The sequence below is a fragment of the Rhododendron vialii genome, chromosome 6a (genome assembly GCF_030253575.1).
Source record: "Rhododendron vialii isolate Sample 1 chromosome 6a, ASM3025357v1".
NCBI classification, from domain to species: Eukaryota; Viridiplantae; Streptophyta; class Magnoliopsida; order Ericales; family Ericaceae; genus Rhododendron; species Rhododendron vialii.
In genome coordinates this window covers 31,457,773-31,481,690 of record NC_080562.1, presented here as the reverse complement: position 1 = coordinate 31,481,690, position 23,918 = coordinate 31,457,773, and the positions used below count along the sequence as shown (strand labels likewise).

Below are 23,918 nucleotides of genomic sequence, written 5' to 3'. Positions count from 1 at the left end.
CATGGATGAACGTGCCAATGAACTCTCAAGAACTACAGATCTGTCAAACCGTCATGAGTTGCCCTGCCAAAGACATCGTGTAGTGATAGAACGCTGAAACACAAATATCGTTGTGAAGCAATCTCGATTGAGAGAATCCAATCTGTAGACAAAATTCATCCAAAGATGAAACTAATAACTCTCATAAAATGAGAGACAAAACTCTCACAGATTAGACCACAAGTTGTTGATCTGAAAAGACGGATGAAAAAGAAAATCATTTTAAGTACTCACAGATCAGACGTAGTGGTATTCATAATAGCCCATTAGAGAGACATGTAATAAATTAATAAACTCGATTCAGGAGAAAAATAAATCATTGTTTTTTTTGGCAATGATTGATCATTTGACCTCCTTTACATATTACAATAATGATAGCATTACATACACTCACACAACAGTGCGTGGGCCGTGGGCACACACACTCACACACGGCCCACACACTGTTGTGTGAGTGCGTGTAAGTGTTTATGTGATTGAGTGTGTTTAATAATTATTGCTACAGACTATAGATCAACTGAGCTATTCGCAGTTGGTTGTCGACAAATCTTATTAGTTACTATTCCAAGCATTGACTTATTTTTTGGACACGAGAAATGCTAGATATAAAGAAAATATATCCGAAAATCACCCAGAACAAATGTTTCTTTCCAGTAATAAAATCTATTAACGATTATAAATACCTCTAAAAATGTAATAATTCTGGATAATTTTTGAGTACACTTTCTTTCTACATAATACATTTCTTCTGGACACCCCAACACAAATCATGACGGGCGCTGCTATTCGCAGCCCTTTATTTTCTCCCATAGCCCACTACATTTCGGTAAATGGTTGTTGAAAATCATACATAATATTTCTGTAAATAGCTTTTGAAAACAAGATTATATTTCGGTAACTAAATGTTAAAAATATGTTTAACTTTCGGTAAATAACTGCCGAACATACATTTTCGATAAATAGCTGTTGAAAAAAATATTATATTTCGATAATTGGATGCTGAAAATATACCTTAATTTCGGCAACTAACTGTCGAGTTTAATTGAAAATTTTTAACGAATTATAGGAAAAAATGAAGGACCGTAAATAGCAGCGCTCATCATGAAAATCTGAAAGGTGGTTTTCAACTTTAATAAACAAATCTTCTATTCAAGAACTGCCATAAATGCCTTGACTGTTTTGAAGATTTTATTCCCTAACTTTTTGACGAGGCCTGAACTCCTATAAATATACACGTTAGTAAACAAAAATTAGGCTACCTTTGGAGATGGCTAATAAGTTTTATTACTCTCAAATCTTCCTCTTTCTCTTTGCTTTCTCAGGTTAGGCTTATTTACTTGGTTTTGTTAGTTGTTTCTCTGGACTTTTTTACTTAATTTCTGTTTTTATATATAGGCCTCGCTGTCTCTGGTAATTCCTTTCTTTTCTATATATTTTGGAATTCCAATTTCTATTGAGATCACTTGGTTAATTTAAGGCGTCTCTTTTGATTGGTTCACTAGTGGTTTGGTCTAATAATCCATTTAGATCATTATTTTTACCCTTATTCCTTTTTTTTTCCCCTCCATATTTTCTGGTTTTGAGTCTTTTTTTTTTTTTTTTTGTGAATATTGGTTTGTATCAACGGGGGAATTTAAAAAGTAGAAAATTAATATCAAAGTTGATTTTTCATCTACTATAGACAAACATAATCCAGATAGATTTTTGAATTCTATTTGTCTGTATTTTTAAGATTTATATTTTTAAGATTTCTCTCTTTAAGATAAACTAATAATTCATAAATAATTGACGCAAAAACCAACAAATATGAATTTTTTTTTTTTAAAGAAAAGCCAAACATATCTTCCACGAGGATTATTAAGCGAAACCACATGTAAGTATAAGTATCTGTTTCTATGTGTTTTGTTTTTGTTTTATTGTATTTATTCTTGTTTTGTTGTATCTATTGTTTTATGGGCCCCACAATTTGTATCTAATTTTATCAATATAAGTCGCGTTTTTTCCCGCTGAAAAGAAATATAATACTAATTTCCTAAAAAGACTTGATATTTCTACTCGAATAAGAATGCAAGATCCTCTCTAAATCACTGTAAAGAGCCACATTGGCTTAACTTGTATTTTTGGACTAATCGTTTTGTAATGGTGAGATGAATTTAAATAGTAAAAAATTACGGTCAAAAGCATCAAAAAATTCATTGAAAGCGAAAACACCCTAAAACAGCTAGCTGTCTTTATGGTGAATTATGTCATTATTTTTTAACTTTGTTCAACTTTGATTATATGATTCATCTTGTAGAGACGAACCACGAACTCAAATTCTTTGATAAAAGGCTAACCACGAAATCACAAAAAAAATTATAGTAACCAATTGTCTTTTAATACAAATTAATTTTGGGGAAACTCATCCTTAAATCTGTTTTTTATTTTTATTTTTCTCTTACCAGTTGCGGTGATGGTGGCTCAAGCTAAGGATTTATACTGTAAGGTGGTAATGGATCCCAAGCATTGCGACCTGACTGATTGTCAATATCAGTGCACAGACGGATTTGGCGGCAAGGCATTTTGTAATCCTCCTGGTGCCTCAGAAAGAGACGCTACCAGTTGTATTTGTGTATACAAATTCTTTCCCTACCCGAAGTTACCGTGTACCCCAGTTCGGCCACCGCTTTGGTGAGAGAGAGAGAGAGAGAGAGAGAGAGAGAGAGAGAGAGAGAGAGAGAGAATGGTGATATCACTAGTTCTTTGAATAAATAAAAAGTCCAACTTCTATAATTTGGTAACTGTCTCTTATTGTGTGATTAAAATCATAATGTTGAACCCTTCCATGGTGAATGTTAAAAATAAAGTGATTATAACGATTTTTATTTGACATCAAAAAAGAACTTCGTAGATAGATAAAGAGTCATTATGAGACTCCAAAGATAATAAATTACAGCCCCAATGACGAAAGGTTACCAAAAAAACAAAAAACTAAAAGCTAGATAAAGGAGTACAACAAGCATAAAAAATAGGCAACTCCCAAAGCAAAAAGATCCACTTGATAAGACTATCCGTTGTCAAAGGGACAAGATGTGTTAACTTTAGAGTGAATCCTGAAAGAAGCCGCAAATCTTGCCAAAAAAAAAAAAAACTTGATGAACTTTGGTGTGCTCACATAATGTTATACTGCAAATGTTGATTTCATGAGCTAGAACGCAAAGATTATAACGATTGAATCATGGTTTTGTTCACTTGGGATTCTCAGAAGCACCCCCTTTCTCTCACCACTTGTTTTAATAAGTTTTCGTTCCACTTATTACTCTAATCTTTCTATCCATATTTGTCCACCTCAAAACATTTACCAAACAACCTCGTCACCAATTGTTTCCAAGCTAAACAGCTGAACAAATCCATGGAGAGGAACATATCACCCCCAAAAGTCCTTTTTCCTAAAATATGTTCGTTTAGACCCAACCAAAGTATCTCTGTTCAAAAATGTTATCCAAACAACATCAAATACCATGACAGCGGGTCCATCCTCTGCTAAAACAACTTCTACTAATTCAAAAAGCTTGAAATATACGCAACCGTTATATTCACAGCAATTCCATTATTGTTGCCACATCCCATTTGCATCCGTCAAAAAAATACGCATTAGTCTGTCCCTAGCCTCCCAAATCTAAGTTCAGACGTCCTCCGTATTATTTCTTGGAGGTCTTCGACAACATGAGACATGGGTGGCCTAAACCGAGGCTCTGTCTGCAAAATAAATGCTATCTTAGGTCTACAAGGAGTGAAGAGAAACAAAAGAAAACACTAACAACCAGATTTTTGGATTGCATAAACAATACATACAAAATGAAATATAGATTTCAAAAAGAGAAACATAACAACAATGATACTCGAAATGGGTCACACATCATCAAATTAATCATTGTCGCCAACTTGTACCAAATCTTGCAGAGTGTAAGGGTCAACTAATATTCCACTTGCAAACGCTGAATGCAATACCATATAACTATATATGCAAAAATATTCTTGAATTTCCACTAGTAAAGAGGAAAAAATCAAGCATTTCCACTACCAAGAGCCTATCGAATGATTAGGAAGTGAATTTGATGCTTTATATCATGTTTAATAACCAGAATAAAAATCTTTTTCAAGTTTTCATATGTTATAATACATCCAGTGTGCAAGGGCAGAGCTATGTTGGGGTTGGGGGCGGCTCCCCCGGCCCTGGTTCCCCGAGCGTACGAGTTTTAAAATTTTTATTTTGTATATACCCAGTTTTGAATATTATTGATAATTATTCATGTATAGCTACTTATAATCTTGATAATTTTGGTTTGATTGGATAAAAAAATAGGTTATTTTACATCTCATTTCTCGATTTCTTTCATAAATAAATAAAAAAGCATCTGACAGTAGAAGTAGCCTAAAGAAAAACAAAATGATTGATATATTTTAACTACATTAGGTTAGAATCATTCCAAAGTACAAATGTAATGTATGGAGAAACAAAAATCTTGTGATATATAATAAGTATAAGTTCCAATAAACAATATATGTCGATTAAGCCGCCGCCCCCGAGTCAAAGCCAGTATGTGAGCGTATACATAATCTTTTAGTATCTTACATTCATAACCTGTACTGTCCGAAAGATTTTCAATAACGCTTAGATATTCAATTTGGATTCTTGGAAACTGAACCATTGGCATAAATTCACTGACCAAAACACTTAATTCGTTTTTATCATTTTCCTAACTGAGGCCGAAACCAAATTGAATGGCCGGGTTTGTATTCTTAGAACTGTTTCAGTTCGGATCAAGAGTTGGATGGGTTTTTTCACTCACCCCTAGCAAAGAAAAGTGATTTCTCATGTGCAATTCACACGTCAATAATTTGGAGTCTACAGTTGAGTCAAATCCTATCCTCTTATTGACTTGTAATAAAAGTCTATTGTTAGAAATTGTATGGTATACAATATTTTGATTTTGATGATGTATTTCATTTTGCAACTATGACGTCACAAACAAGAATTTTTTAATGAGCTTTTAAATGAATATATCATATCCTTCATGTTTGTATGATATAAATTGTTGTAATCAAGTATGGAATGATTTGGAACCAAGGCATACAGACGTTTTTAGCTTAACCGGATGACAAGCCCGTTCTCAGAGACTCCCACGGGAAGACCAGCCAGAAAGGTCTGACTACCGAAGGTGGTGGACCAGCCGGACTACCGGTCGTGCAGAAAAGCTGTGTTGACAGCTCGAACAGCTCTATTTTGCATTCAATGCTCAGCACAACTACCACAAACAGCTAGTTTTTGAAGCTCTCTATAAAAGCAAGGTTCAAGCTTCATTTTGGGCATCAATCAGACATCCCAGAGCAATACTTTCAAGCATACAAATCCAAGAACTCCCTTATCAAGATTCTCCAAATTTCCACACTTAATATCTACTCATTTAAGGAGTGTTGTAATATTGAGATTTGTACTCATCCTTCAAATCTTCTTGTAAGAGTAGCAATACTCTAAATAGTCTAAGTGAGTGTTTATGAGTTAAACACTTGGAAGCTTAGAGCCAAAATAGGGATTAAATTGGTGAAGGTTCTTTCTTAGGATTTTTCCGAAAAATCCTAGCGGTTCACTATCTCCTCAGGAAAGCTAGTGGTTGTAATCTATTCGAAGAATAGTGGAAACTCAAGTCGAAGCTTGAGAAGTGGACTAGGCTACACATTGCTGAACCACTAGAAATCTTGTGTTCGATCTCTCTTCCCTACTCTTTACTTTCCCCAATATTCATTCTTGTTATTTGGTTAATCTTGCTTATTACTTTATATTGTTGCTTGGTTATTAGAATTTTTAATTGGGCATTATTGTTAGCAACCCTATTCCTTTTGGGTAACATCTATAAAAGGAGGTGTTTGAAAAAAAAAAACTCATCCTCCTTTAATCTCATTATTCCCCTTTCCTTTTGTTGTATACTTTTTCCAAACTTCTAGTTAGACATTCTAAAAACAAACTAAGGCAAGTTTATTTTATAAGTGAATCTTTTTCCTCAATGCATTTAAGTAAGTTATCTTTATTTCTTCCTATATCTTTTCTATGATAGGTTGAATTAGTTACATGTGTTTAAGTATCTACACTCATTTTTCTGATTTAATTTTGTTAAGTTGTCAATTGTCCCCAAAGCTTAACCTGTTAGAAAATTAGGGCAATTCGCAGAATACAAAACAAATACAGACAGAGAGACTCGAACCCAATACCTCCCCGAACCCGAGTTCTGATACCATGTTCAGTTATAGATTGTTCCAACAGTTTAAGCTGTCCGACTCACCATCTCCATAGCGTATGAGACAAATGGATACATTTCGATTAAGATCTGTATATCAGACTATTTAACAAACTTATCCAAACAAAAAATAGCAGGTTTTGAATTTATTAAGGTTCCTCTTGTTCACTTGTCTAAGTATTTTGTTAGTCAATTAGGGATGTGGGAGATGGTGGTTGATGTTGGCCTACATATATACTTTTTCTAAACGATGTGGGTGATGTTGGCCTACCTATACTTTTTCTAAATGTCAGGGAGGTTGGCATAGATAAGCGTTCGCATGGATGGAGCCACCTCTGTCCATCATTTAATTTGTAAAATTTGGAAACTAAGCTGGTATCGATATGATCTTTTTTGTTAATTAATGGAACTTGGCATCAATTGAAGGGGCCATTTGACGAATTATTAATAACTAGACCTAAGTAATGTTTTCATGTAGCTTAACTTAACAAGCTTGAGGTAGTTTCCTCGATTTCGGAATTGAGAGTACTGCAATATTTTTGGTGCTGATTTAGACAAGTTCCTTACATTTAGAAATAATTCCATATAACTTGCTAAATAAACCATATGATATAAAATCTAAGGTAGTGCCACCATTTGCTCCTAGTGGTTCATATGTGTGTATATTTATATGCATTCAGTTCAAACCAAAGTAAGAGAGAACTCACCAGAACACATCGAGAAACAATGTCAGCAAACTGCGATAATGATTTAGCATGGCATTCTCCATCTAGAGATGGATCAAGCATTTTCAACAGAGCATCAATGCTATGAAGCTGAGGGATTGCCCATCCGACAAGAAGCTGTTCTTCATTCCGTCTCCTAATAAAAATTTGAATGTTAGTTCCAAACAATAACATGCCATGGGAACCAATATTCATGAAGCCTAGCTCTTTTTACCGGTTATGTGACTGTCTGCCTGTTAAGAGTTCTAACATCACCACTCCAAAGCTGTAAACATCACTCTTGGATGTAGCTCCTCGAAGGCGTTCTGAAGACTGAGTAAATTAACCTTATCAGACTATAGTGAGGCTACAACTGCTGCCCGGGGGAAAGTTTCACATTCTCAACGTGACTGACATTATTTTTCAAACTTCCAGATTTGCATTTCATCAAATCATCAAGGAAAGTAAGTCACAAAGAAAAGTATGGCAACTTTGGATTAAGAAACATAAATTGCAAATAATATCCAGTAACAACAAGCTTAACAATCTTGGAAATATCCAATCTGACAATTATGAATAAAAGGGTAGGCAAGATGTGAAGTAAATCACATTTAGGAATATATCTAAGCAGCAGCTGAACAGTCCTTCATGTGAGGGAGTCCAAGGTTTAGTAATGAACAATCGACAATTGTTTTTTTATTGTACTACTACCAGGCCTCTTTATAACGAGTTCATTTCAAAACCCTCACTGAGTTGTAAGCAACAACTTAGAGTTGCTAACCTTCTAGAAGCGGTAAACCTATTTTCGACTGCCCCCATTGGATATCAAGCAGTGACAAAAATCATGTGCACATGAAATCAACTGTCAATGAAACCATTGATGTCATGGTCATACAAGCACACAACCTTAGCCTGAGATTAGAACCCCAAAGCTATTAAAGAAATCAAGTTCCAAAGCCCTTGTGGAGGAAAAAACAATATATTGCACTTTCATAGGATGTAAGAGAAGGTTAATATATAGCTGGATTCATTTTAACATTGTCTTAACTCTTTTGTGTTTTATGGTTAATGCTAATTCTAAATTACCGGCCCAATGTACCTAAGAAATACGTCAATTGAATAGTAATTATGTCAATTGAGTAATAATGTCAATTTGTCAATCACGTTGCCGCACATAAACAACTTGACCCTTTCCAAAAAACAAATGGTCTATGCTACTTCTAAATTGCTCATTTCAGCGTGGATTCATCCCAGTGACTTGTCAAATTGTCCTTCATCTGTGACTTTCCTATATCCAAGTTCTTTACAATGAAGCACTCAGCTAGCCTATATGTAGATGTGACCTTAAGTCGAGGAGTTTTTCTGGAAATTAGATCTCTTTTCTTCCTATTTCTCTACTTCTTCTGGGTTTGGTTTTGAGCCAAAGTTTATAGATTTGAGCCTATTAAAAACTGTAGAAAGCAAAAGTAAAGACTGCCTTGTTGCATTTTTGACCCGAGTGATTAATATCCACCTTTAAGTTTAGCCGGCAGAGAACCACCAATCCAATTACATCACACTTTCCATCATTCAACCATCTTCAGAATTATGCTTCTAGTCCCAACAAAATGAGGAACTTCATTACTTGGGTTGGACATGTTATCCTACTTCAGCTATTATTAGCCAAGAATAAACAAAGGAAAACTGAAAGTATATTTTACGAGTCTGGATAGTTTCAGTCAAGTTGGGCACCAAAAAATCTGATAGAAACAAAATTAGTTATGTCAAATTCTCTAATGACCTACAACTACACCCATGTTGAGGTATATTTACTATTTTAAGAAGTCAAAATTTTCCATTACAACGGGCAAGGCCTAAATAGTTAAGTGGATGTGAGGTAAGACTTGAAAAGATTGAATTAGCAATCAAAAACATGCACGACATGGTAGGGGTATAGCACCATTTGACAATTAAGCTTAGAGAAAATAGCCAAAAGTAGTTTGGCAATGAAGACCATTAGACTGCACCATAAAGAAGAGAAATAAGATTTCTGTCGAGGCTATATGGAAGCGCTAGGTGGAGGGAAGATCTAATTTGACGTTGTAAGTGGCAAAAAGGTGGATTTATTCTATTAAACTAGAGACAGTCCTTGACCCAGAAGAACAGAAAAAACGGAATGCTGAAGCCAACCTCGAATGACTGGTCTACGCGACATGGTTTGTCCTGGTTTTTCTCTCAGTAAAACCAACTCCATGAAGCAACGCAATGTGTAACTCTCCCTTCCCTCTCATTTATTACAAGACATATGCCTAAGAGATTTACAGAACAATCATTGCCCCTCAGTGGAGGCCAAAACCTAGAGCAAGCAGGCAATTCTAGAACTTTGTTCGTAGATATGTACCATATTATATACACAATGAAAGATGGAAAAACATCATACTTTTTCAAAATTGAAGAAAGAAGCGCATATGCACCAAGAGCACAAAAGGCAGCCACCCTACAAAAGTGACCTCGGCCACCCTAAAAAAATGGTCTCCAAGCAGTTTGCTCTAAGCGAAAAAATCTCTTAAGAGCTCCCTCAAACAAAGTGCTCACAAGCAAAAACAAACTGATGTACCTATGATTCTGAGCATCCAATACCCACTCCAAAGACCCGAAACATAAAACATCCATCCCTAGGTGCTTCTCTTATCAGCTTGGAGCCAGATTACATTGAGTAGCTTGATTTCCATCCATCAAGTTGTTGGATAGCTTGATGTACATTATTGGCTTCATTTCACAACAGCATTCTACAGACCTTTGGCAGATGGGCTAGGAAAGAGCGTGTGTAACTTAAGTTTTTGGGACAATTGGTAACATAACATGCATGGTATCAGAGCTCAGGTAGTGATAGGTCAGGGTTCAAGTCTCTCTCTTTTCATTGGTGCCAGTTTACATTCTGTTCATCTTCTTTCATTCTATTTCGCTCTATGTAAGGATGTGTGCTTCTCCACTCAACGTGCAAGATGAGCTTGCACGCAAGGGAAGGTGTTGAGTACCTGAATATACACTTTAGGGCCCATTTCAAAACAACTTAAGCCTTTCTGGGAGTTGGTAACTTTAACACAAGCATCCTTTAAAACATCTTACTCTCGTGCCCCTCTTATTTCATTCAATTTGGTGTCTAAATATGTGAAATTTTCGAAAAGATTACGGACACCGAATTTAATCATGCCATATAACCAGGTTCATAATGGGATTGTCAACTACCATATTGAAACTCAACGTTTCTGTAACAATAGCCAAGGCTTAAATCGCTTTCCCACATATGCATTTTCTCTCCAAATTAACTGAGGAAGCAACACAATTGCCCAAACTCTCCAAAATTTAGAAGATATTTTTGTAAGAAGAATGCTAACACTTTGGGCAGAGAATAATACGAGATAGCCCACACCATCATTGTCACTCAGCAGAAGTTCAAGCCTACAGTAAGCAGACATTCCTACGTACCATAATGACAGGATTATAATGCTACATGCCTGACGGGGGAAAAAAACTTTCCTGTTAAAGAAAAGAAGCGCATATCGACCAACAGATCAACAAGCAACTGCAGAAACCAAAGGCCAATGACCACCTACGAAAAGAGCTCCACAGTCTATACAATATCTTCTTAGAGCTAGCCATCATTGAGTTCTTGGAGGCAGAATAATATAACCACAGTATCAATAACATGCCCCTCACACAAAGCTTTCTATTCATTTTGCTCATTAGCTGTTCAATGAAGTCTTGTAAGTCTAAACAGTCCAATCTTTTGATACTACTTAATGCCAGCTGGTATGTAAAACTAAACTGGTTTATTTTCTTATGGTGGAAAGGCATAAAAGTTAATGAAGTTGAAGATAACAATCTAAGCTCCTCAAAAGTATGTATTCGAAGGAAATGGGGGCTTGGCAGGTTTCCTAGTATTCTGGACTCCGTGTTGTTGTGGGCATGCCAGTTTGACAAAGAAAAGGCTCCGAATAGGCTGGTTTTCAGACTTGCTCCACCTGCCTCTATCTGCCAAGTTTGGAGAGAAAGAAAGAGGAGAATGTTTCAACTTGAAAGGAAGGATATAGGAGGAGTTATAGCTAGCATCAGTGCTGATCTAATGGCCTGTGTCTGGTTGGAGGCTGATTGCTGTTACAAAAGAGAATACAGCTTCGGCTGGCTTTTGGGGAATCTCCCATTGGACTTTTTGTGTTTGACTGTTGTTTTTTCTTTTTCAGCTAGCCGCTAGGTTAGGTTTGCTTGTTGTTTTGTTTTTTCTGTTCGTTCTCTGTTCTGATTCTGGTGCTGGGATGGTTGTCGTCTCTAGAGGTTTTGTGTTCGGTGTGTGTAGTTGGTAGATTTTTGGTGTTTGACTTGCTGTTTTTTCCCTTTGTCTTTCTTGTCATTTGTTTGGGTCAAAAAGAATGTACTTGTCCCCCCCAAAACCACTATCTCATGCCTTACCTGGCAAAGGGAACCTGATGTTAGCAAAGAAAGCAATCCACAGTCGGCGACATGTGCAGCAAGCCGCTCATCAAGCAGAACATTGCTGGAGTTAAAGTTCCCATGGACAATTGGTGGCTTATGGACCTCATGTAGATACCTTCATTACACAGAACAACAAGAAACATCCATAAACCAAAAGAAATACTCTTTAGCAAAGAGTCGTGCAAGAAAATAATGTGGCCCTATCCCGTCCTCACTCCCTGCCCCTTCTATTACCGGTGGATGAACCATTTTGAGGCCAATGACCTTCCTTTGGGTCTCCCAATATAAAAATTTATTGACTGGAAAAATATAGAGCTTATGATAAAACTATTTATGTATACAGTTCTGTACTACGACATTTTAATAACGACCTGGTTTCTCACATTTATGATTCTTATCTCCTGAAATTCATATTCATCAAATACACTAACTAGTATAAGGTCGAAAACAACAAGGTATCAAAATTAACTATAATCCCCTTCATGAAGCACTCAAATCCAAACAATTTTAAACATAGGCAGACCTCAAGAAATTACAACATGAGTTTATGCAAAAAAATGGGATAATAACTGCAAATCCCCAACCATGCTAAATAAACGGATTAGAAGCAGTCATTTAGTAGTTGCAGACTTACTCTAGGGCTTTTGCAGCTCCAAGGGCAATCTCAAGTCGAGTATTCCATGTGAGTGAATGCAAGGCATCATGGAGTGTCCCCTTACTCGAATATTCATATGCCACAAGCTGATGATTGTCCTCTGCACCAAATCCCCTGAGCTCAGCTATGTTAGGATGATGAACTTCAGCCATCCTTCTCACGATCTCAACGAATTCGTGATTGTGCAGAAAGAAAGCATTTAGGTTCAACTTCTTAACAGCCAATAGCTACACGAATACTCATAAAAATATCAGATGTCAGAATAGAACTCTATGCAGATGCAAACGACTTGAAAATATACATTGAGACAAACTAGAGCATGAGAGAGAATGTAAATTTGGCAATTATCCCAAGAATGACAATATTAGAGAATACTTCAAATACATCCCAAGCTTAGACATAAAGAGAACTAAGAAAGAAGTATTAAATGGACTGTTATTTACAAATCATACTTCTGGAAAAGTAATTGAATCCAGCAGATTCCTGAAGAAAGTGAGCGGGAAAAGAAGGTTGATTAAGGTAGGGCTTCAAACCCAATGAAAATGCCATGGTGGAGATAATTTTTGATAAACCTTTCCAGGTAAAAAAAATTGCAGTTTGATTCGACTTCAATTTTAGAAGTTAGACTGAGCATTGAAAACTCAGTCGTCAGCTAAAGGTGCAAGTGCAACTAATTAGGGTATCACCTTCAAGCTCAATTGGGTAAGGCGATGGGTCAAAGTCATATTAAACTCAGTTATTCCAGTAGCAAAAAACAAAGCACAAATGTGAGCAGGAGGCTCATACAAAAGCGCCCAATAGGAGGGCTAGCAAAGAGTAAAGGGCAACCTACGACCAAAAACAAATATAAAGCTAACGTCATAAACCAGGTTCTGCAAAATGAACAACCTGCAACAAACTAAAAGGATCAAAGAATTTGCCTTCCTCGCATGGTTTGGTTGCATAGCTAATTCAGAACAAAGATATGCCGTCATGCATGTTTGTTTACTTAGTGCCCAAACTACATAAATTGCTAAAACATGCCTACATTTTGATGGGGTTGACCACAAAGAGAGTATTAAGTAAGAAATAACTCCAATAGTCACTGCAAGGGGTAGGACTTGGGAGAGGAAGGACGTGCCAATATAAGAAGCCAAGCGGGTAAACCATAACTAAATCTAGTACAAGAAGGCCATAAATGTCAATGGTAGTAACAAAACTGCTAAAAACACTGCAGGGAACAAATAAACAAACATTCTCAACGGAAAAAATAAATTCAAGGACCAAACCTTTCCATCAGGAAGCTCTGCTCGGTAAAGATTTCCAACACGGCATGAACCACGTAAATTTTCTTCAGAAAAATTACACGTGTATTCTTGAAACGATGCCAGGGTGAAAAACTTCACACAAACGTCTGAACAGATAGGTCTCGGAGGCGGAAGCGGCGTCTCTGAAGGTGCAGCTGGGCTTTGAGTTCTTTCTTGAGCTAGTGGCCCCTCTTGTCTTAGACTATTTTCACTGTCTAAGTGAGGAGCTACTTCTTGGGAAGTTCTATCAGAATGTTTTCCCCCTCCCAGACAACGGAAAACAAAAACCCAAAGTGTTAAAGCTAAGACTACTACTGACAACAATACTATTATTGTTATCAATAGAGTCATCACAGAAGCTGATATTGTTTTCGTAGATTTATGCTTTTTCCTGTTCAGACGTGGTGCTGGGGGCGGTACTATCAGGGATGTGGGTGCTGGAGGCGGTGTTGACGGGGATGTGGGCGAAGGTAATGAACCATTGGTATTGCTAAATGGATTTCCAGCATTTCTGCATGATAAAAATCAAAATTAGCAAGCAGAAGCGTAAGATAATCACAAACACCACTCTAGACATTCTAAACAATTTATTTTGAACAAGACATTCTAAACATGTCATTGAAATAATAACATAAGTCGTTTAAGTACAGATATTACTGACTGGTTGTCAAAGATACCCATAATTCTACATACTGCTCCCAAAAGAATTTTTAAAAAAATATGCGACCAATTCTGCATAAAAGAACCTGCCCGTATAAATTGCAATTTCACTAGATTGGAAGTTGTATATATCATCACACATTTAACTGCATTTGATTACTTCACGGAAAGTTTGATTTCAAATAAGAGGTCAGACATAGCTACTGCGTTAGTTGAGGACTATGAATTTTGTAAATTATCAGTTCATGAAACATTAAACCTTCCAGGCAAGCTTTATGGCTTCGGGGTTTACATGTGCCAGCTTGCTAGACAATTTCATTAACATGTGAAATAGTAGGATGTTTTCATAGCTTCCTGAAAAGTGCAGATTTAAGGTTTTCTGTGGTCCTTAAAATCATAAATCTTTCAACATGGTGAACATACTACTTTTCAACACAATTACCCATCGAGCTTCATAAAAAAATAGTTCACATCATTGTTATGTACTTGTTTTGCAGTAAGAATTTTTTGTGCCCTAAAATGAACTCTAGTTTCCAGGAAACATTATTTGCTGAAGAAAGCATTTTCTCAATAAATTGTTACTGAAGTTTAGCAAATCTTCCAAGAAAAAGAGGGAAACCATGGCAAAATGTTTCTTATACATTTCAGAGATTCTTGAGAACTTGTAAGATATCTAGGAAAAAAATTGGCCGAAAGTGTCGTGAATGCACTTGTTGTAACACCAGGCTGTACAAAATAAAATACAAAAACTCATTCCATCATCTACACAAATTTGGAGATAGTTACATAGCACGTCCATTTCTCCATCATCTAATACTATTATGATATGTCGAGTAGGAGACAAGGGTAGCCGATGAGGTTAAATCTACCTATTCTGTAAGTGGTGGTTATTGCCTATGGGAGATTGGGAGATCATTGATGGTTAATAATATGTTTCAACTGACAAACAAAATGGGTCCTACTCTCTCTAATTAAGCCCATGCGATTTCCGATTAGATTACAAAGATTAAGGTAAGTAGATTAAGGCTTGAAGTCTTCTTCCTCCACATCTCTATCCAATGAAACAGAAGAATGACAAATCTCCAAAATAGCAGATAGAAATAAAGCTATTGCGACACCCATCAAAGCAGAATCAGCCATGAGTTAAGGCCCAAGAGGCTGCCATCTTAGGGCCCTGCCAAAACTTCAAAACTTAAGGCCCCCACTGGTTTTTAGTACCCAGCGTAAGCCCAAACGATTTTTTTTTTTTTGTATTGAGTTTAGGGCTTCCCACTTCTTTAGACAACATAGTTCTGTGGTGCATTTTGCATAACCACCAAGTGATACTAAAATACAAATGTCTTTCGAAACCTCACATGTTAAAACAGGCATTCATTTTAAATTTCATTTCAGACCACAAAATGCAAGACTTCAACTTACGATAAAAAAAGAAAACTAATGTTCAATATATGATGGCTCTCACCTGAAGTTTGGAATGCTAAACAACTTATCAGGTATTGGCCCGCTGAATAAGTTATTCTCAATGTTCCTGTTTAAGAAGAGAGGTTAAATGAAATCGTCAATTCAACTTAGATTGCAGCATCACAGCAAACAAACTTCTTAAATTAGATTTTCCTTAGATCATGACATTTTTAAAAATAAACTTCAAAGTTGAGAAGGATGAGAACATTACAGCTCTAACAGGGGAAGATCTTGGAGAACATCCAGACCCCCAGAAAACTGGTTATCTTGCAAATCCCTGTCAATCGACATAATAGGCTTATGTGTGATGTTGAGAAAGTGGAAAATAATTGTGATCCAATGAGAAATACTCACAAGCTTGTCAAGGATGATAAACTCTCCATTGACGATGGAAGGGGGCCCCCAAAATTGTTATTAGCTAAATTTCTACATAAAATTACAGGGATAATCAGTAAATAACATAAATAAACGGTAGTGAAACCGTCTATGAAAGCGCCAGAAGTAGAGGCCCTACAGATTTGTCAGCCGTGCAAGTCCTTGAAATGCATCAAAGATCTCGCCGGAGAGTAGGTTACCATTCAAAGACCTGAAACAGACGAGCTACTATAAAAAAAATCGATCTCTTTGGGAACATGACAAATTATTGATTACACGCTAAAAAAGAAGGCGACCACATACAAAGCCAACAATTGTTGTAGGGTGGACAAGGAAGTTGGGATACTTCCAGTTAACATGTTAGCTGAAAGAAACCTGCCAAGAATAACGACCGGCATTACATTTCTTTTGGATGAGTAAATGGGCAGAACGACTAACTTATAGATCATGCAATCAAATGATTCAAACATAATGAATTTCATTATGGCAGCACATACAAGCCTTGTAGTGTAACCGGAAGATTGGACGGGATGCTCCCCCCAATATGGTTGTTGCTCAATCTCCTGCCAACAAATAATGACACAACCATTAAAAACGAGACCAAATGATGAGCATTAATATGCTTTCGAATTAGTGAAACTAAAACACTATCATCTAGAGGAAGGGCTTGTTGAAACCCCTCCCCAGTTTGCATGTAACATGAGTCATATGAAGAGGCAACATTGCGTTAGTAACCCAAGTTCGAAAGATCCAAACTGATCTAGGTGGGTCTACCTATCTAATGAGGGTTTACTAGAATAAGTAAGGAATCCTCCCAAAACCAACTTGTTAGATCAGGAAAACGATAAGAAACTGGAAGCCATGACCATCAAATGGTGCTAATTTCTTGCTTTAAGTCACCTCCAACTCGTTTCAAGGATATGGATGCTCTAATGGCTAATTCCTTGTGGGAACATATACAGAATGAATCGGAAATTCATTTTGGGTTTTGCAACTTAGGGCCTTTAACTTAGCTATGCTAGCTATGCAAGTGTGGGGTTTGGTAAGGTTAGTATTTTGAGTGTTGAAAGGAAAGTACTTTCAATTCCACTGTTTTGAAAGCTAGGGTGGGGTTTAACCACATGTTAGTGTTGGCGTGACTTGAAAAATTTGCTTGCTGAACTTTGGCGGCAAGTGGGGAATGGAAAATGTTGCTGGACTTTGGTGGTTAGTGGGGAATGGACAATGCACAAGGATGGCTTCTGAAACCTCCTCTTTTACACCACGTTCTGCTGTGTCATGAAAGAAGTTTTAAAAGTAACATTTAGTCGATGATGTGTCACACCAAATCACCAATGGAAAGAAACAGAGCAGGAGCTTCTCAGACCTTTTATGTGTACATAAACTTGTGCATGTGTACTTTGTTAAAAGTCACTTCAACTTGATTTCATAAGTTTGAACTAATTGTAACTTCTGATTCATTTTCTCAGATTTATATTCTTTATGTTGTATATCTAGAAATTTTAGTTCAGTGCTGTATGTAGCCATATCATCAAGGTCTGGCAATCCATTCCCTGCAGCAACAATGCTGCATCTACCTCCCTCATGCACGCGAGTAGTGCTCTGCTGTACCCAGAATTCATTGAGATTTACGCGCTGCGGTCTCACATACGTTGAAAGTGGATTCGTAACTCGATTAACTCAGCTCCGCTAACCGCGAATGAGATCCAACATTCCAGCAAATCAGCCACTTCAGGCGCTGGTGTACATTTCGCAAGCCTGACAGGAGTTGTGTGACCTATATTTCATCCCGAATGTCCATTACTACTTTCACACACAAATGAACTCGCAAGGCACTTCAAACCAATGCCACCTTAAATTATATATAAGATGTCAAGATTCTACATCAACCCATGGCAAAACCATAGCTGAAAATCACGTGGCCCATTTCTCATATGTTATGGACGACCTATTCAAACAAAAAACTCCAAACACTCTTCTTACCAAGGTTCTCTACTAGTACGATATGCACCGGTACATTTCGTATTTGCCACTACAAACTTTTTAACTAAAAAAATGTATATTTAATTAAAGAATTAGGATAAGAAATCAATATACAGTACTTATACTCTCTCGTTATCCATAAAACCACGGTAAAAAAAACCTAAAAAAAAATCACAGCAAAAGCACAAAAACCTATTTTGCTGCTCTGCCAGGAGTAATTATTAAGGTACACTACACAAGCTAGGCTAGGCTATGATAGCTGTAAGTGGGAAAAATCCACTTAGTGCTTGTAGAAGCTTTTTGAGACATACGACGTCATGTGCCTCCTTGCCTGAACCCTACCTGTTCGCCAGAACCCTAGCTGCAAAACAGACAGGGGTGAGCGCACCTTTGCCTCTCGTCGGCAAAGGCCCTCCGATGCCCAAGTTAGTATCACGTACTAGAATAAACCCTAATTATCAGTAGGAGAACAATCGTATTGCAATATCGTGCGTACCTTTCACCTTTAGGTTTACCTTCGTCTTTATCTTGTGAGCCTCTTTTTTAACTACTGGGAGTGTCCCATTAGGTAGGTACTCCACAATTGGGTCCATCCAACTTGGACCTCGGTTCACGTCCAAGACCAAGCTCACCTCCTTGCTGATGCTCGGCTTGACAAGATAGTCAGTTGTCACCTTCCTCTTGAACTCGGCGGGGACAGCAGCAGCTAACCAAGCCAAAAAATCAGCATGGGCATTCTGACCCGAGCTTATTTGCTCAATGTACACCTTTTCAAAGGTGTCCAGCAAATCCTTGGCCGCCTCCACATAAGCTGCCATTTTCTCATTCTGTGCTTCATATTCCCTGGACAACAGATTCACTACAAGTTGAGAATCACAATATATTCGTATTGCTTTTACTTTGAGCGTCCTTGCACTCCTCAAGCCTGCCAGAAGTGCCTACCTCGTACTCCGTCACATTATTTGATGCACTAAAACCCAGCCGAATGGATAACTCCAACATCGCTCACTCAGGAGGGCAAAGCACCACTCCAATCCCTGACCCAGTGTTGCAGGCTAATCCATCCACGAATAACTTCCATTCCTTCGGATCCTGCTCGGCCTGCAATTGCCTCCATCTCGTGGGCGCTTTGGATGTCTGCTCTTTGCTCGGAGGAGGCAGCGGGGCCACTGTTGGTGAAAACTCTGAAACAAATTTTGCTAGAACTTGTCCTTTGATTGCAGTTCGCAGCTGGAAGTCAATATCATATTGACTCAACTCTACAAACCACCTCGATATTCTTCCCGAGAAATCTGTTTTTCGGAGCAGAGATTTCAATGGGAACTCAGTGTATACCACTATCTTGCGGCTCTGAAAGTAGTGCGGCAGCTTCCTTGCAGCAGTTCTTAGTGCCAAGACCAACTTCTCAAGGGGCAAATATCTTGTTTCTGCATCGAGCATTGTCTTGCTTACATGATATACTGGGATTTGTTCGAATCCCTTGCTTTTTAGCAGTACTGCACTTACTGCATGCTCGGATACTGCTAAGTACAAAACCAAAGGCTCACCTGGCTCTGGGATGGATAGCAACGGCGCCGTATACAAGTACTTCTTTAACTCTTGGAAGGCTTGCTCGCATTCTGCTCCCCATTCGTATCCCTCTCTTTTCTTCAGTAACTGGAAGAAGGGTCTATACTTGTCGCTTGACTGGCTAATGAACCGATTCAAGGCTATTGCCATCCCAGTTTGCCTCTAGACCTCCTTTGTGGTCTTCGGGCTTTGCAAATTCTTCAAAGCTTCTATCTGGTCAGGGTTTGCCTCTATCCCTCTTATAGTCACAAGGTGGTCCAAGAATTTTCCAGAACTAACTCTGAACGCACACTTCAAGGCATTGAGCTTCAGTTTGTGCTTCCTTAGGATTTCGAAGGCCTCCTTGAGATCCGCCGGGTGGTCTTGTTTCTCCTTACTCTTTACCACCATGTCATCTATGTACACCTCCATTGTCTTGGCGAGCAATTTTTTGAACATGGTTGTTGCCAATCTCTGGTACGGTGCTCCGGCATTCCTCAGTCCAAAGGGCATAACATTATAGCAATATAGCCCTCGCGGCATGATGAATTCTTTTCCTGATCGGGCCCGAACATAGCAATCTGGTGGTATCCTCGGTGTGCATCGAGGAAAATCATCCTCCTATACCCCGCCATAGCATCCACCAACTGGTCTATCCTTGGGACTGGAAAGCTGTCTTTTGGGCAAGCTTTGTTCAGGTCTGTGAAATCCACACAAACCCGCCACTTCCCGTTCTTCTTTACGACCACAGTGTTGGACAGCCATTCTGGATAATAGACCTCTCGTATCGCCTTGGCTTCCAGCAATCAATCAACCTCCTCTATGACAGCGTCTACGTGTTGTATAGCTGATCTTCTCTTTTTCTGAATTACGGGCTGGTGTTGGGGGTCTACATTCAAGTGATGGCATATCACGTCTGCATCCACCCTGGGTATCTCTTCGGGTACCCATGCAAACATGTCGATGTGTCCCTTCAAAAATTCCAACAATTCATCCTCCTCACCTTTGTCCAAGGTTTCCCTGATCAAGAAATATCTCTCAAGATCATTCTCGTTGATCTGGAGTTTCTTCGGGCCTTCTACCACCTTCTTGACAGGGTCTCCTCCAACATCCTCAATGGTCGGTTGATCAGTGACCTCCACTATCTGGACTAAATGGGCTTTCGGGGCCTTCTTGATTATTGAAATTAAGCAGCGCCACCTTCTGATTGCCCCAAATTTTTTCAACTCCATTGGACCCCACAAACTTCACCATCGAGTGATAGGTGGAGGAGACTGCTCTCATCTTGTGCAACCACGTCCTCCCAATAATCACTTTATAGGAAGGTGACACGTCTACTACCAGAAAGTTGGTTCGCAACACCACTAATCCTACCCGAACAGGTAGCGTTACCTTTCCCAAGGGCCAGACTGCTCCTGAACTAAAGCTGACTAGTGGGATTATTGACTGTACCAGATCCACCTGTGTCAGTCCCAATTTCTTGAATGCCTCATAGTACAAAACCTCTGTACAGCTCCCGGAGTATACTAGGATCCTCTCAATATCATAGCCCCCAATCCGTAGGGTTATGACCAGAGCATTGTTGTGCGGGACCTGGACTCCTCCTAGGTCGTCATCCGTGGAGACTATGCCTTTGTCACACTCTCCGTCTTCACGGCCTCTTTTCTTTCCCAACTTCATGACATGCTGGTCGTGCTTCACTTGCCTCTAGAAAAGCCTAACCTCATTCCTTGTGTAAGGAGTTGCCAACCCATGTATCATATGGATCACTCCCTTTGGATTCTGTTTGTAATCCAACTCCATTACTCTGGCAGCGTCCTTGGGTTCCTCCTGGACAAACTCACCAAGGTACCCTTGCTTCACTAGATCGTCCAGATGCTTTTTAAACATTTCACAATCTTCAGTCATGTGGCCCCAATCCTTATGGTAAATACAGTGCTGGTTCGTAGCCCTTTTTGCATCCTTATCTCCTCCCATTCTCGGCGGCCATTTGAAATATGAGCGATTCTTTATTCGATAAAGAATTCTGTAGATTGGCTCTTTGAAAACTGTGGTTATTGCAAAGAAGGACTTAGGATCAGGGCCTTGTTTTTCTTTGTATGGCTCCTTCTTAGCCTGCCCATACTCGTTTCTTTCTTTATAACTCTTGGGCTCCGCCCTTTCTATCCTCTTCGTGGACCCCTTGCCTTGTTCGGTGGCAAGTTTGCCTTCTTCTTGAAGTATATCATCCTCTATTCGGGCATGTTGTTCAGTTCGTTCCATCATCTTCGCCACGGTATCCACTGAACTCAGTGATCGGCGTAATTCTCCCCGAACAGGTAGTCATGATTTTGAATGTCGCAATCGCATACTCCTCGCTACAACATTCATTCTCATTGAACATCTCCCAAAACTTCTTGGCATATTCCCTGATCGGCTCATTCTCTCCCTGTTTCATATCGGAGAGGGCCTCGAAGGTCTTCTGTGCCCTTCTGCTCGTCAAGAACAGAGCAGTGAATTCCTTGGCCATATGTTCCTAGTTTTGTATGGAGTTTGGGACCAACTTGTGAAACCATGCCAAAGCCACCTTTCCTAGGCTCAAGGGGAACATATTGCACATGATCACATCATCCCCTACATGCATGAACATGGCCTGCTGGTAGTGCTGTATATGATTCACAGGATCCGCATCTATCTGGTAGAGCACGAACGGGCTGTGCTTTACCCTGCTCAGCAGTATTGCCTCATGTAATTTTCTAGACAAAGTAGAGGAAACGATGTTCTTAAGGGCCTTTCGTGCTACTTCTCTTGCAGTTCCTACTTCATGCCCCTCAGCCTTTCGTGTTGCTGCTTCCCGTGCTTTCTCCCTTTCGTAATCAGAATCAAGTCTCTTGCACGTTTCCCTATGATGTTTGTCTTCTGGAGTTCGGCTCCTACTCCTACTTCCTCTTTTTCGTGAAGAAGTCCTTTTCCGTTCTAGAGTTCGACTCCTGCTCTTGTTCTTTCTTTTTAGTGAAGAGGCCTTCTTATACTCCAATGCTAGGCTTCCTCCTCGGGATTTTTCTCGTGGGATCCCGGAGTCCTCGGGGTGTTCCTTGATTCATTCCAGTTCACGAATCTTTTGTTCTTTCTGTCTAATCAGGCAGGCGTACTCCTCGATATCCTACCTGTTCTTGTCCAGGATATCGCCATGACTCCGGACACCCTTCGAGTGCCCACCCGTCTCTTCGTCGGGATTCCTCCCTTCGGGTGGACCCTATGGCAGTCCCCTTATCTTTAATCCTAGAATCGTTGGGAAAGCCCAACAAGCGGCCTGCCTGGATCGTTCCAGTCTTCCTTTCCCCAGGCAGCTTTTTCGGAGCTGGGGGGGGAAGCTTATCTCCACCACCCTCAGGATTGAACGTGTCCTTCGTAAGAACGTGTGGTGCTTTAGGATCGTTTTCCGTCATGGTTTCAGATGGAATTCTTTCATTTCCCACCGAGGAAAAATCCACTTAGTGCTTGTAGAAGCTTTTTAGAATGTATGGCATCACGTGCCTCCTTGCCTGAACCCTAGCTATTCGCCGGAACCCTAGCTGCAAAATAGACAGGGGAAAACGCACGTTTGCCTCTCGTCGGCAAAGGCCCTCCGATGCTTAAGTTAGTATCACGTACTAGAATAAACCCTAATTATCAGTAAGAGAACAATCGTATTGCAATATCGTGCGTACCTTTCACCTTTAGGTTTACCTCGTTTATATAGACGTTCATTTGCTTGCAACCCAAACATCCCAATTGCCCTAGATTTCCTATCTCGTATAGGAAATCCAGAATACAAAGGATTTTCTCTCCCTTATCGAATTGCCTTTTCTGTCCATATAAGAATCCTTTTCATAATGGGCCGAACACCCTTTCCTTATTGGGAGTCTTACGCAGATCCTTTATTCGTGAAATCTTACTCCATTGCGGAGTACAGCTGTACCGGGATCTTCCAGAATACTTTCACCGCCTGATCACTTATGGCAACATAAGACAAGACTCTTCTTCTTTTTGGCCATCTCATGGCCGAACAGCTCATGCTTGTTACTGGCCTCTCGTACCGTTTCACCTGTGCCGCCGACCACCAAACTGCTCAGGAGAGTGGTCCGGTCGACCTATATCATTGACCTCTCGTGTCACGTGCTCGGGTGTTACTTTTACTTGCTTGGGAATACCTCCCTACAATAGCTGTAAAGAGAAAATTGGAAAATTGGCAGACTTTCTGTCTCTTCTATTACTTGCTTCTTCTCCAGCAACGAGGAGCCCCACTCCGTTCAACAAATCTACATCCTCCCTTCTGTTACTTGCTTCTTCTCCAGCAACGAGGAGCCCCACTCCGTTCAACAAATCTACATCCTCCGCATAGATCTACTAATGGCCGGTACCAACCGAGACGATCCGGTACGACCGAGAACACACTGGTACGCTAGAACAGTCTGAGAATAGCCATAAGGAATCAGAA

At 39.2% G+C, this 23,918-nt stretch overlaps 2 protein-coding genes across 2 annotated transcripts in view; one reads left to right on the top strand and one right to left on the bottom strand.

Annotated features, from left to right (window-relative positions):
• The first annotated feature begins 1,297 nt into the window (after positions 1 to 1,297).
• On the top strand, positions 1,298 to 2,810 carry LOC131330311 (putative defensin-like protein 158). The gene is made up of 2 exons (XM_058363850.1): positions 1,298 to 1,361; positions 2,484 to 2,810. The coding sequence occupies exons 1-2, from the start codon at positions 1,307 to 1,309 to the stop codon at positions 2,711 to 2,713; spliced, it is 285 nt and encodes a 94-aa protein (XP_058219833.1). The 5' UTR covers positions 1,298 to 1,306; the 3' UTR covers positions 2,714 to 2,810.
• Positions 2,811 to 3,509: 699 nt separating this feature from the next.
• Positions 3,510 to 23,918, bottom strand: part of LOC131328629 (protein STRUBBELIG-RECEPTOR FAMILY 3-like) — a 29,051-nt gene continuing 8,642 nt past the window's right edge. The window contains exons 3-16 of the mRNA XM_058361547.1: positions 16,426 to 16,491; positions 16,232 to 16,303; positions 16,068 to 16,139; positions 15,908 to 15,979; positions 15,765 to 15,830; positions 15,555 to 15,620; positions 13,415 to 13,943; positions 12,126 to 12,373; positions 11,468 to 11,606; positions 10,547 to 10,747; positions 9,615 to 9,672; positions 7,254 to 7,344; positions 7,022 to 7,175; positions 3,510 to 3,777 (exon numbers count right to left, since the gene is read on the bottom strand). Coding sequence (XP_058217530.1) covers positions 3,673 to 3,777; positions 7,022 to 7,175; positions 7,254 to 7,344; positions 9,615 to 9,672; positions 10,547 to 10,747; positions 11,468 to 11,606; positions 12,126 to 12,373; positions 13,415 to 13,943; positions 15,555 to 15,620; positions 15,765 to 15,830; positions 15,908 to 15,979; positions 16,068 to 16,139; positions 16,232 to 16,303; positions 16,426 to 16,491 — 1,939 coding nt within the window. The 3' untranslated portion in view covers positions 3,510 to 3,672. The remainder of the gene's footprint in view (positions 3,778 to 7,021; positions 7,176 to 7,253; positions 7,345 to 9,614; positions 9,673 to 10,546; positions 10,748 to 11,467; positions 11,607 to 12,125; positions 12,374 to 13,414; positions 13,944 to 15,554; positions 15,621 to 15,764; positions 15,831 to 15,907; positions 15,980 to 16,067; positions 16,140 to 16,231; positions 16,304 to 16,425; positions 16,492 to 23,918) is intronic.

Excerpts from the sequence above, each read along its gene's own strand:
- LOC131330311 (XM_058363850.1), top strand. The coding sequence starts at position 1,307 with ATGGCTAATAAGTTTTATTACTCTCAAATCTTCCTCTTTCTCTTTGCT. Across the intron at positions 1,362-2,483 it reads CTTTCTCTTTGCTTTCTCAG|TTGCGGTGATGGTGGCTCAA; the intron begins GTTAGGCTTATT and ends TTCTCTTACCAG.